At 36.8% G+C, this 14287-nt stretch overlaps 1 protein-coding gene across 4 annotated transcripts in view; it reads left to right on the plus strand.

The window, feature by feature from the left end:
* Positions 1–14287, plus strand: part of tafa5a (TAFA chemokine like family member 5a) — a 159084-nt gene that overhangs the window by 81960 nt on the left and 62837 nt on the right. For 3 of the 4 annotated variants that reach the window (XR_478102.2, XR_478105.2, XM_007577908.2), the window contains exon 2: positions 5839–5988. Coding sequence is in view for 1 of the 4 variants with exons in the window: in XM_007577908.2 (XP_007577970.1) it covers positions 5839–5988 (150 nt within the window). In the remaining 3 variants the exon portion in view is untranslated. Of the gene's footprint in view, positions 1–5064; positions 5245–5838; positions 5989–14287 lie in introns of those variants that run through there. The other variant, XR_001659503.1, reaches the window with a different exon arrangement.

Consider the following 14287-nt stretch of genomic DNA (forward strand, 5'->3'; position numbering starts at 1 on the left):
TTTTTGCCTTGTTTCCGCCCCTCCCCCACTCCGTCTTCGCGATCCAAATTATTCATGAGATGGCTGTGGATAAATTGGATGACATCTTGCTACTTTGCATGAATAAAAAGTGGCAATAAACAGCCACTAAACAATTTTAATTTAGTAGAAATCTGGCGCTACGTTTCGTCTGGTCTGCCCCTTTTCTGGTTGTTTTCTTTTGCCATTTCGTTCGAAGGACTGACCCCATTTTTTTGTTTGTTTTTATATGCGTTCTGGCCTTTAGTTTGCACGATATCAGTCTCGGTATGCATGCGGCCCCCTTTTGCGCTGCGCTCTGGAGGCTGTGCCACGAGGATGCTCGGAGCAATTTGTACTTAAAAAAAAAAAAGAAGAAGGAGCGAGTCAATTCTCACATTACTGGGATACAAAGACGAGCCCATCTTGAAGTTCTTACTCATGCTGAAACCGGGGAATACGTTGTAGACATGTGTGCCTGCACTCAATTGTGCACTTCCCCTAAGAAGTCTTTCTTAAATATTTATAATTCCCCCTTCAAATATAAAGAATTGAACAGTTACATTGAGTATTTTAACCGAAACGCAGGACTCTGTGGAATAACACAACTGAATCTGGAATTAACTTGATTGTTTTATATCATGGAAATGTAAATGTGTTTAATGGCTAATAAGTTGCAGTAGATGAAATGAAACTGGATGAATAAGAACTGTAATAACTTTTTAAAAACTGTATCCATAGTTACCAAAAGGCTTTCATTAAGATTTGCTCTCCTGGAAATGCATTTATTGCTTCAGTTTTGGGGGGTCATGTTCCAGGACACCAGTCAGCTCCCATTTGTAAAACACCTCGTTGCCAAGGTTACGCATCACAACAGCTGACAAAAAGTCAAAACAGAGCAAAACTCCTCCCAGCTACACATCCAAAACCGGAGAGAATCACAACAAAAAAAGTCTACAAGAAGAATAAATCAGAACAAACGCAACCGAGTCAGACTGTTCTGTAACATCTAGAATATTTGAGAAGATAAACATTTCCTTATGACTCATGTCCAGAGTGTGGATGACTTTGTTTGGTCCCATTAGTCCATGATTGAAGAATGGAGTGAATCTGTGATTAAATCAAATCTTCTCAAGCATTTATTTTTGCACAATACAAATCATTTTTCTCTCATTAACAATGTGTCTGTTTTCGTTGATTACACTTAAATATTTTTCCAAAATTTACTTTTTCTTTACCTGTCATTTAAGGTAGTAACTGAGCAAGAACAAGTTTACAATTCTCAGATTCCTTTTCTACAAAATTTAGCTAGTTTTTTTTTATTTTAGATAAAAACAACAAATGTCTTTTCAGTTTTAATTTTAAAGAAATGTGGCCCTCAAGCTCTCTCAACTTAATTTTGATCTTAACAGTGGAAATTAAATAAAAAAATTGGACTCCACTGGTGTACAATCCATAGAATATATACAGTTTTGTTTCACCCTTGTACAAAATTTGTCGTTTGCAATTAAAACTACTTCAACATTCCAAAGTAATAAAACAACAACAACCGTCGACTGGCTTAAATTTAGATTTATTCTTTATTAATCATTTGAAATTTAATTGCTGTTCATCCCCCCCCAAAAAAAAGAGGTCCAAGCAGCAAGGCGACAGCTCAGACTGACTTCTTTTCTCCTTCGCTTTTTAGTGAGTTTAAAATTAGCTTAATTATCATCTCCGTATAAAAGAATGCCCAGTTATCCAGCAACATGAAAAAGAAGCGAATGCCGTCGTCGGGTAGTTACGTCTGTGGCAGCAGAAAACAAGGCCAGTGTTTGATAAAATGGAGTCTATTAATGAGCTCCAACAACTCGAGATAGCAGAACAACCGAGAATTGCGGTCTCTAATCAGCCAAAGTCTTTGAGCCTGTTGACTTCACACATGGTGCGTCAGCGCCACACGATCTGTGAGATTACATAAGACATTCAAACAGTCTGTCGACTTTGTCGCAGTGGATGGGATCCAGAGACAGAAAGCAGGCCGTTTGGGCCATTTGCACAGAGATTTAGATGCTAATATAGCTTATTCGGCAACTTATTCGGTATTAAAGACATAACAGAAAAATATATTTCATTTGCAGCTACAAACACATATAGAGAAATGTTGAGAATGCTGGTAGCTTGATTGTATTTTGCAGCAGAATTAGCTCTTTTTCTCAAGCTGTATTATGTTTTGCCAATGTTGGGTATGTGTTTTAAAGTTTGAATAATTCATCAAGCTGCTTTATGTTTTGAGCCACTTAAGATTTTATGGTGTAAAATTGAGTCTGAAATTAGCAAAAAAGGCACCTAGTGTCCAAAAAAAAAAAAAAAATATTAGCGTGATTCTTTTCATTGTCTTCGAAAATGTTCATAAAAATAATAAATTGAATCAAGGGATTTTATTAAAATTACATTTAGCCACTTTTCAAGTTTGTTCTTTAATCACAAAACCTTTAATGGGGAAAATAAAAGCTCAGTCAAAAATGTAATCACATAATCTGCAGTGATGGACCTTCCCAAGGTTTTACATTCCTCTGACATCATAAAAAGTAGCTAATCTGAGTTTTGTTGGAGTATGTCTACTGGTATTTTTCATGTTTGTGCTACTAATCTACATGTTTTTAATTCTGATTTGCTAAATTGCATTTTGCATAATTGTTCACTAACACCAGCTTATCAACTTATCAGCTCATCAACCTGAATAGATGTAAAAAAAAAAAAAAAAAAAAAAAAAAAAAACCCGTAATTTTCCATCTTTCTCTTGAGTAAAACTTGTTTTTTTTCATCACACAGTTTTGTTTGTTTTGAGGCGGAGTGAGGCCAGTGTGCATTTGTTAGTCTCAAAAAAATACTTAATTATTTAGTAACTTTAATTTTACATTATTTTTTCGGGGAGGTTTTCTATTACATCATATTTCCATTGATTGCGGTTCTTATTTTAGTTTGGAGAGAGCGTTTGCAAAGCGGTTCCAAAAATATTTTCAAGCTGGATACAAATTGACACTTGATCAATATGAAATATTGTAAGGCAGACAGCTGCCTTATGAAACTCCAGGTACCAAAAACCACAACGGGAATGAAATGCTGAAGGAGCAAACGGTCGAGCACTCGTCTGAGTTTGAGACGCAGACCGAGGACTTTGACGACGTTTTAAACGCTAAAACACAAGTTTTGTCTCTGCTGGTGAAATGCAAGTAAATATATATATAAAAAAATCACAATTCCAAATAACAGGCTACATTTCTACTGCTCAGTTCTTATCCTGTGACCGTGATCGCCACAGCTACCTGTGTGGATGAATCCTGATAGATCCCCATTACCCTGGGGGTGACCCCGCACAGCTCAGTTCATTAAGCTAGCCACCAAAGTGTCGGGAACTAAAGTCCAGATTTAATCACAGTTTCCATCCTCTTGCCAATCACAATTAGGTCCTGATAAGCCTCTCTGGAATTGCACCCTGGGGCCTCCACACACAGACAAAGGTTAATTTGTGAGCAGCAAGGGCCCGGCTGCGAGGTCAAAGGTCGCCTGATTGAATACATGGAAATATGCGCGTGGGCAAGATGGTGGGTCTTGGCAGCAATTACAAACTTCATCAGTATTCATGCGTTTCCTTTCATGGGTAATGGGTACATTACCTGGATATAGGTGTGCTGATTGGAGGCAGCCTTTTATGGCAAACAGCTTACAGGCCGTGTTTGGGTCCCTGGAAATGGAAAGCATTTTTTTCTATTACTGCCCTTAGGTGTGTTTTCAAGTGCGAAGCAACTTTTGTGAGTTTCTCTGTTGGCTTCCAAGCAGCTTAGTCAAGCAGTTCAAGTCTGTTAAAATAACAGATTTTATCTGGTCTCTTTAAATCTTTAACCTGCTTGTTGTGCTGTGATTTCATACTTTAAGCTCAACAGAAAACATTGTATCTGGGGGAAAAAAAAGTCTACACTTCTAATTTGTAAAATACACCCATACATGATGTGGTTCCCTGAACTAGTTGTGAGCTTTTTAAAATTAATAATTCTCCTACTTTTGGGGGTGGGGGAGCAAAGTTCACATTCATTTAACACAATCTCTTATTTTCAAGAACATTATTGTTTAAAAAAATCTCTACTCCCCCCAGAAAAAGTGAGGTATTTCCATGATGAATAGATAAAGGTAACTCCCACATTGTTTTTGTCATCAAATTTAGTTCAGCACAGTGGCTAAACTATTTTTTTATTTTATTTTATTTTATTTTATGCGCACACTCACTTTGATGCTGAAAAAGAAATTCCCTCAAACTTTAGCTGACTGGCAAACAGCTAAATATTTTGGATCCATGCTGACTGTTTACGTTTTCACCCACTTTGACAAATTGTCCCACTTCACTTGAAGAAAATCACCTATGTGCAGTGCTGAATATGTGCCAGACTTGTCTTTAGGAATTATGTCTCAAAGTTTCTGTGGGTTTCTGAACATCATTCTACAAAGTTTTGGAGATTTTAGTTAGGTATGGAATTGTTGTTTGAACTTGTTCTTTGTCTTTTAATCTCAATGCATACGACTGGAGAACACTGTTGAACAGTGATATCCTTATTATAATGATATCCTTTTGATTATTTGTAATCTCCCTGTTTCTTTATCTAATTGATGCAGAAGTCAAGAAAATCCAACTTGGCTGTACTTTATGTCAAGGTCATCATATTTATTATAATTAATGGCTAATGCTAAAATGTAATCAAAAGAGGCTCAATCTAATTATTAATTATTGAGTCTGCACTAAGGATGCAAACAATTGATTGATTTACGACTAATAGTCGATTAATGGTTTATTAAATTAAAATTAGTTTAACAGATAACGTCCTCTTCGACCTTATTCAAATGTTGTAGTTTGGCCGCCATCCTGCAGAGGGCGCCGCTGACGGAATCAGTTGTTAGCTTAAGCGGAACCGATTAATGCAGAATTAAAGATGGCGGCGGCGGGTCCCAGAACAGGAAAGACAAACGAGGTAAACAAGAGTCCGGTGTGGGATGCAAGAAGCTTTGTATGCGGTTCTGTTTTTAAATATAAACACTCGACATGAAGCTCTTTAAGTTTCACCTTAATAGCGCTCATTCAGCCGTGCTACGTGACGAGCAGTGTCAACTTCTCACTCCAAAAATTACCGAAATGCTACAAAGGCGAGAATGTGATGACGGAAAAAAGAGGGGGAAACGCTGATAAATTGTTAATAAGCACGGTTGATTTTGAGGGTCTGTTTAAGTTTTAAAATGCGAGAAAAGCACCAATTTATGTTTATTCAGTCAGTATTTAAGGCAGCTTGACAAAAAAGTTGAAATATTTTTTAAAATTTAGTATATTCTTAATGCAGCCCTTTATGTAATGGGAAGACATTTGGTCCTCTTGATACTAAAGAAAACGTTTAAAAGAAAGTTGCCGCTTATCAATTAATCTGTAGTCACAGAATAAGAACTATCAACTTTAGATTAAATCATTAATGATAACTTGCATTCCTATTCTGCACTCTGAGGCTACGAGGTTAATAAACTTTTTTTTGGACACTTACAGATTTGTTTGATTTTAAGTTAAAAAATATACTATTTAGATAATACTGTTAATTTAAGAAAGGTGTGGAAAATTCTAACCTCCTCTATAATTGTTTAAGATTATGAAGTTACCGCCTTTTCTCCCTGAGCTGTAGTAAAGTTGGAGGAAAATACCAGGCCTTCCTGGATTCACATGAATCAAAATGGAGGCTTTTACAGAGTAAACAGGCTAGTTTATTCTGTCCTGTTTATGATTGCATCTCCCTGACCTCCCATGCTGTGGTGCAATGTCATTTCCAGGCCAGCTGGCAGCGGGGACATGCGAGATTGTGACGTTGAACAAGGACAGCAGCCAACCACGACGGACCATCGCCAGGCAGACGGCCCGCTGCGCCTGTAAGAAGGGCCAGATCGCCGGAACTACAAGAGCCAGACCTGCCTGTGTGGACGGTAGGAGCCAGGGGTTGGGTGGGTGCAGGGGAGAAGGGCGGGGGCGAGATCCTGGCTTTGCTTGCTTTGTTTTTAAGGCCCACTTAGTGTTTGAGTAGTTCCATCCAGCATGTAGTTTCACTTGAGTGAAAATTACTCAAACATGAGCATGCTACTCCCGAGGCATGTTTGACTGGAGTGGAGAGATGTGTTGGCTTTGAAGCACGTTGAGATTACATGTAAAATCAAAGCCGTATCCAAGTGTTCAACTGTGTAAACAGTTTTTCACACAGCTGCTGTAAGGTTTGACCTTTTTTTTCCCCACTTATTTAGTTTAGGGTTTAGCTGGATAAACCTGCAACAATGTAGGAGCAAAGTGGATCACTAGGGCTGCCTTTATGTTACTAAGACCTGCACCAAATCTATTTACGGCTGAGTCACTTGCTAAAGCCGCTTCAGGGGAGTTTCAAAATCCCACACTAACAGATGGGCTTATTTTTTCCTTGAATAGTGACACCATTACTGTAATAATATGTTTCAGCACAGATGGAAATAATTTTCTTCATTCTTGTTGTCATTCTTATGAGCTATCCAATCGGCTAGCTGGGATGGGTACTGATTTGAAAAACGGCTAATTTAAGTCCTTCTGAAGCAAGACCCTATTTTAAGGTTCCTTTGGTGGGCGTCCTTGATGTGTACAGCTGCAATACGTAAACATTTCAGTTTTAGATTGCCTTTAAATCAAGTGATTAAAATTAGTTTCCTTTTTTGAAAAAAAAGTACTTTTAGGAGTATTTTTTTTACGCTGTACTTTTTACTTTTACTTTGGAAATTTTATTATGGAGTATTTCTATTCCTGAGTAAAATTCTGGATACTTCACCTACTGCGAATAACTTCAGTGAATGAAGAACAAGATTGATCTAACCGTTGGATTTATAAGTTTTACATTGAAAGAAATTGATTTGGAAATGTGTTTCTTTCACCTGATTTTAGTTATTTTGTAATTATGTTACTTACATGAATTATTTTCATCCTGGCCTTTACCAAAATGTCTACATAACTTTATATTTTGTTCCATTTGATGATGTAGTTTTCAAATATTACTCAGTACTTGAGCTGCCTTTTTATCAAATACTTTTTTACTTTTACTTGAGTAATTTCTTGCGTTGCTTTTACTTTTTTCCTTGAGTAAAAATATGTTGAAGTTATTCTGCTCTCTTACATGAATAATTTCTCGGACAGCTACTTCTTGCTTTTACTGAAGTAAAAATATGGTCAAGTTGTGCTATTTTTACTTGTGTACAATTTTTGGCTACTCTACCCAAAAGCTAAATCAGAAAAAATCTGTAAGGGAGCAAATACTTTCCAACACCCTATACAATCTCAACTTCAACTGCCTTTTAAATAGGCTGTCACTCTCTCGTGATGTGGCCTCTACCCAGGGTGGGAGAGGATGTCGTGTGCTCAGGTGAGGGTAGAGTAAATGCCTCTATTACCGAGATGGACCAGCAGTGAGCTGTAGCTTTAGATGTCTTGTTTTGGCTGTTATTCAACTGTGACTTCTCAGTTGTACACCCAATTGGAAGTGGTTTTTTGTCCTTGGTGCTCTGTTTGAGTGATCTTACCCGCCTATTACATGAGGAATTGGCCTCACATCACTGTACTGCTTGCATAAGTGGGTGGAATTTGTATGGAAGACCGACAAAAAGATGACTTCTTTCTGTTTTAACAGCATAAAATATACATGCAGTTTAGGGAATAGTAAACTGCTTTACTATTCTTTTTTTTTTTTCTTTCTTTTTTCAATTTCGATACCGATACAGATACCTGAGATTTATTATCAGTCGATACTAATATGGCTGATGATAAAAGTAATGTATTACAGTACCTTTCTATACTGTATTACAGAAAAGCATTGACATAAAACGTTTCTTTTTAAACACAGACATAAATGTACTGAATTACAAATGTATTTGATAACTCTGCATCAATACAGGACATTTACTTACAGCAATAGATTCATACACTTGGCCAAAGATGTAAAAACAACCTTAATTTGTTCAGTGCAAGGTGACAGACATGACTGGGTCCCGGCAAACTAATCACATTCAGATAGATCGAGTTAAATAAAATATGTCAAAGTAATTCATACTGATTTTGACACCAAAAGCTTTTCTTTCTAAATACCCATCACTTCCTTCCAGCCGGTGTACTACTGTTACAATTTTATGTTTGGACTTTCATTGCAAATTGTATGTCAGAAATAATTGCTTTGTACAGGAAACTATCTAACAAATAATGGCATTGTTAATATTGTAGTTATCTGACTAAAATTGCTTTCAGCATTTTTATGTTTTATGCTGCATATTGCAACATGTTTACTCTGTGTATTAGAGATGCTGAATCCAATTTTAGCCAATTCCAATTTCTCTCAGAGAGCAGTAATTGTAAATTTAAATTGTGTATTTTCTCTCTCTCTCTCTCTCTCTCTCTCTCTAGGTTCTGGTTGAATTGAATGTTTAGCTGCTTTTATTATGAAACATTAAAAATATTAATAGTAAAAAAAAATACAGAAAAAGCAAAAATGGCTTTTTCTGTACAGAGTTTTCACTCTGTCACTGAAAAACCAAAACTGAGATGTGCAGAATAAAATTAGCCTGGGAAAAAAAGAATAATAATAAATCTCTTCACAAACCAGATTATAGGTCTTTTAATCATTCTATCCATGACCCTGCTAAACACACAAAACTGTAACTAGAACCATTGAAGCAGAAAATGAGCAAGCAGGTGATGCTAATGTGGGCGCCTCATAATTAACGAGTATTATTCAGTCAGGAGTTTGGCCAGTTTGGAGCATATAATATATGCTAACACAATATCAACGTGTAAAGACATCGGCAGTGACATTCTAGAAGCAATTTTTGGTGGCAGTTCAACTGTGAAACCATAAAAGCATATTTCTAAACTGTTGAATTCTCAACATTATTTTTTAGAGGTAAACATTTATCGACTTAGCTGCAGAGTTTCATCGTTTCAGGTTATCCACTCTTTGAAAGACTGGAAATAGTCTTAAAAGGTAAAGGTCTTTTTGCTTCTCAGGTTAACTGCCAACAAATGGCATTTTTCACGTTTGTTTAAAAACAGGATGTTTTTAAAGTCAAAGGTGAAATCATCTGTCTGATAGCTAAGGCTTGGCAAATGAATCAACAGAACAATGCTCCCCAAGCACAACAACAAATGCGCAACATGGCAAAAAAAGATGTTGCAATGGCCAAGGCAAAGTGCAAACCTCAAAGATACCAAGGACTGATAAAGTCCTTGGAACTACTTTGGATTCTTTTGGCTAAGATGGATGTATAACTTATTGAAACGTGGGGTACACTTGGTTGTCCACACACCAACAGCATTTCCTGTTACGCTTTTTTACTGGTTGCATTTCCATTGACTAGATCATTGCTCAATCTGACATTTTGGAAAGGCCACTAAGAAGATGACAGGAAGTAGCGAGAGGATGATGGCGTGGTGTGTTTTTTAAAGATTTATCACGTGAACAAGTTTATTCACATGTGATCTTAGTTGACTTTCTTAATTTGTGGAAATACTGTGATTGCAAAAATGGAAACAAATCTACTGAATCTTATGGGGTTTTTTTTTGTTTTGTTTTTGGCAGTTAAGGTTCAATTCAAACGGCTTAGGTCATAATATGTTTGAAGTCACTATTAAAACTCTGGCATTGCTGCACATTGAAAGCATACTACCATCTGCTTATTGTGGAAATTCAATACATTCTAGCCCAACACGCTGCTCTGTAGTTGTATCTCCATAAAACTTATGTCGGAATTTGGCCTTTTATTTTGAGAGTGTGTGGACTTGTGTGTGCCTTTTTAATACGTTAGAGTTGATACACACAGACACACACACACACACACACACTCATTTGTTTTGGTTGATATTACAAAATCCCACAGCTTGATATTATTGCTATGCAACGTGGAGACGCCTGCCTCCACAAATGCAATCTCATTTGTTTATTCGGAGGGCAGGCTCGGCTCACAGTGGTGGGCATTTAAACTGCGGGGAGGAGAGAGGGACCTGACGGGGGACGGAAAAATAAATAAATAAACCCGCGTCAAATGCCACAAATGGAATTTCAATCAGTTTTAATCTGCTGGAGTCCTTGAGGTCTGCTCACAGTTGTAATGTGCCTTTGCCTTGGCTGACATGATCGGTGTCCTTCATGCTTCAGATGCCGTTCGCATCGGTCATCCGGCGCACGCAGGATAATCCGGAGCTCCATCAAAAGTCTCACACCGCACCTGATAATGAAAACAGAGGGAGTGCCGAAGAGTCGCTCTTTTGTTGTTGTGCATTTCCTACCCCTCCAGCTCCTTTGTGTCTGTTTATTGCCTTGAGGAGGAGAAAATGTGAGATAAGTCGTCAACACGATAAGGGAACTAGCTCAGGATATAAGAAAAAAAAGGAAAAGAAATCCCCTAAGAACTGCAGCTCTGTGGAATAAAGTGCTCTTTCATTCTCTGCGTCTTCTATCCCTTTCTCCTTCCCCCTCTTGTCTTCCTTTATCTACTCTTCCTGTTACACAGACACTCATTCCTGTGGTCCTCTGCTTTCTCTCCGATTGTATGTCTTTCATGCCCCTACCCATTCATGTCCTGTATTGCAATCTAGTTTCTAAAAGTACATTTTCTGGTAACTGCTATTTCATACTCTCGAGCCCTTTTACATCTGTACTTGACGAGTTTCTAAAGAGCTGATCCTGATTCGTATTAGGAGGATAAGAGACCGAGAGAGAGTATTAGACAGGAGTCGAATCACCTACTTGAGTGGGCTGCTGGGACGACAGACATAGGAGGAGCAGACTCCTGGTCAGTGTGATTGTTGTTTAGGTAGGGATACCGTATGATGAGATGCTAAAACAAAATTCAGTTCAATTTAAGACTGGAAAGTAAAGTTAACCCTGCTACTATTAAAATGAATGTACTGCTAGGCATGGGCGATCTGGACTTAAAGTTTTATCACGTTATTTTGTGGTACTTTTCTGATGGCAATAAATGCAACAAATGTGATATGAACTATTTATTACTTAAAGTTTAGTTAACTGTTTGACTGTGACTGTGTAACCTCAATTATAGCCCCACAAACACAACATATAAAAAACATATGCACAGAGTGACCGCATTTAGTCATATTTTCAAATTTCTTAATATTTGTTGACACTCTAATTGAACAAACTGGAGAAAATAGTTAAAATAACAGGAAAAAACACACAGACACAAACCAATCAGGCACACTTTCAATGTTGAGGTCAATATTTGTTATTCCCTCACCAAAAACACACCTGGAGTGTTGCTTGGATTCTTTCATGCATGGTTTAGAAATCCTTTCATTTCCAGTGGCAACTATTCAACTATGGAAAACACCTTGGTGGAACTAGCCCCGCCTTCAAGGTGCAGCTCTTCTTTAAGCCTTATAGAGCACTTCTTCCCCCATGACCTCTCCACTCAGCTCCTTCAGACTAGCCAGCCACAATTAGCAAACACCTGGTGGAACTGTGCACCTGCTGAGCTCATTATAGGAATTTTTTTTCAGTGCAGTGCTGGTAAAACCATTGTTCAAGCATTAATAGAGGAGCCATGTTGTGAAGACTTCCTGAAGGCGGAGTTTGAGAAAGACCAGGAGTTCTTAAAGAGACAGAGCCCCAATTTATAGGCTTAAATTACAAACTAAAAATTATTTTAAGTAATATTTGATATTGAAATTTTTTAACAACTGAAGTTAATGTAGTTACTTGATTGTGGTATAAAATTTCACTTTGTGCTTGGAAAACGCATACCATCCCTTTTAATATCACCCTCAAAATACTTAGGTCAATGCATCCTCATGACAGTTGAGTTTTTTTTTTTTTTTTGATATACTACAAATCTTTTGAGAATCTTTCCACTGAATCCGTTTAAATCTGAGTAACCCACAACAAATTAAGATTTTTGATAATTTAAAAAAAAAGTATTTTTATTTTTTGAAGAAAGGTTAGCAAGTGTGTAGCAACCAGCTCATTTTACAGGGCCGGAAATTTGTAAGGGCATTCTGCCACTGCCTTTTCTTCCCTTTTGGATTATTTTTTGTTTCCTCACATGCACCCTAACATAATCGCACACACACTCCACTGGCTTAAGACTGATGACCATGGGCTGCGGCCTTGTCACGGGGCGCGAGGGCAGGCAGATGGGGACCGCAGCCCGAGGTGGGATGCTTCTCCTTGGGTGTGCTGGTTTACAGGCTGTAGCCTCCTAACTGGAGCGGGGTCACTTGTCACATGCTGCTTTTTATATACCAATCGCGCGTAGGATAAAACGGTCCCTGTAATCAAGTTCCCCCCGTTTACGTTCCGTCTTGTGAACATCTTCATGTATCTTGCTGTTGAACAACTTAGATGAACATAAAGTTGATTTTAATTATGAAGTAGAAGGAACTACAATATATGAGTTTCATTTATTTTTTTATCTAAAACAAGTAAACTTTTTTTATGGTGCCTCTAAATAAAATTGTGTCCTATCTTCAGAATGAACTCACACTTTTAAGTTTTTTGTTACATCTTATAGGTTTATTTAGCTCTGCCCAGCTTTGGATTAGCTTTGATTACATTCTTGAAGAACAGCATGATGTTTTCATATACCAATAAGAAACATTCAAAGGGCGCAAACACTTTTTTCACAAGTCCTGATTTTAGAAAATATATATTTTTGTCAATGTTGGAAACATTCTGTTTCACACAGTTTAGTGTTTTTGAAATGGCTTCCATTTAAATTCAGGTATGTGATGTTTCATGCACCAAAAAAAATTATAAGAAATGTATAGGATTGTGTTTTACATTTCAATTTACAAGATAGGGAATACTTAATGTACAGTTGGAAGTAATGATTTATACACTTAAGAATTATATTTTCCCTTCCTTTTAATATTTAAATCAGGATTATTGTTTAAAAGCTAAAGCAACTTCAACTGTTTTACATCATGTAAAACAGAAACTCCCACAACTGAGCATTTTTTTTCTGTAACATTTTACTTTTTTTCCTCCTTACTGAATAATGTAAATCTATTGAAAATATTGTTGTACAACTTTCTCTCCAGAGAGACCAGAATCAAAACGCCTCTTTGCGAGTTTTTCCGAGCTCGCACACGAATACCGAATTTGTGTTTTGTTGTGCGACGAGCAGAAAAAAAAAAAAAAAAAAAAAATTATATAATAACAAAGAAAGTTTCTGTTTTCCCCTTGGGTGAAAAACGGCTGACAAGAGGTGCCCATTAGCATAAAAATAATGCAAAGTGTTGTGCTCTGGCTTTTATAAGGTGGCGAGAGTTACGGTAAGTTTCACATCCATTAACCTTGCATTATGTTGCTTTGTGGCTTCTTCCCTGCTGAATTCCTCAATAAGTCAAATCCATTTTTCACAGTTTCTAGAAAGAAAAAAAAAATAGAGAAACTAACCTGTTGTTTTTTTTATTACTATTAATAAATGGTGACTTGGAAAAATGTAGTAAAAGCATTTATTAGCAACAAAACAATTATTAGTGAGTAAGTTTAAAGATTTTTGCCACAGTGCTCTCAAGAGGAAGTGCGTGGCTCATTTCTGAGCTGAATCTTTTGTAGAAAAGCTACTCAAATCTCAATGCTTTTTGTTTTAAAAAATATCTTTATCCTTCTAAGTCAGATTTTTCTGTTTTTCTTTAAAGTAGTCTTAATCTAGAGTTCTCCAGGTTTTCTAAAGATTTTTCAACAATTTCCTTAACTTTGGCTTCTTTGTCGCTCACTGTTTTATCTCGACATTGCAAATGTCTCTTTTAGTAAACATCCAATCCTCTATATGTGGTATTTTAGTTTTTTTTCCCCATACAAATCATTTCTCTGTATAGCAACAGATATCTTTGTTTAGCTATTTTAAACTATATTCATTTTAAATGGTCGTTAATATCCCAACTTGCACTCCAACTGGGAGGCAAACATAAACACTGCTCGACTATAATAAAATACATGACTGTTTGTAAAGGAAGATGCGAACAGAGTTTATAGATTCAGCTTTAAACTGTGACTATGACTTCAGCTCTGTGTGCTGCATCCATGATGGGTGACGATTTAACTCATTGATCTCAAGCTATTTCAGTGATTACGAAGGCAAGGACGGGTAACAATAAAACAGTACGACTGTATTTTTTGCAAATATTCAAAACCAAAATGCGTAACATGATAGTTTTCCTTGTTAATAAAAAGAAAAAACAATATTTATTAAGTACAAATGTATGTGT

The sequence above is a fragment of the Poecilia formosa genome, unplaced genomic scaffold (assembly GCF_000485575.1).
Source record: "Poecilia formosa unplaced genomic scaffold, Poecilia_formosa-5.1.2 Scaffold9, whole genome shotgun sequence".
NCBI classification, from domain to species: Eukaryota; Metazoa; Chordata; class Actinopteri; order Cyprinodontiformes; family Poeciliidae; genus Poecilia; species Poecilia formosa.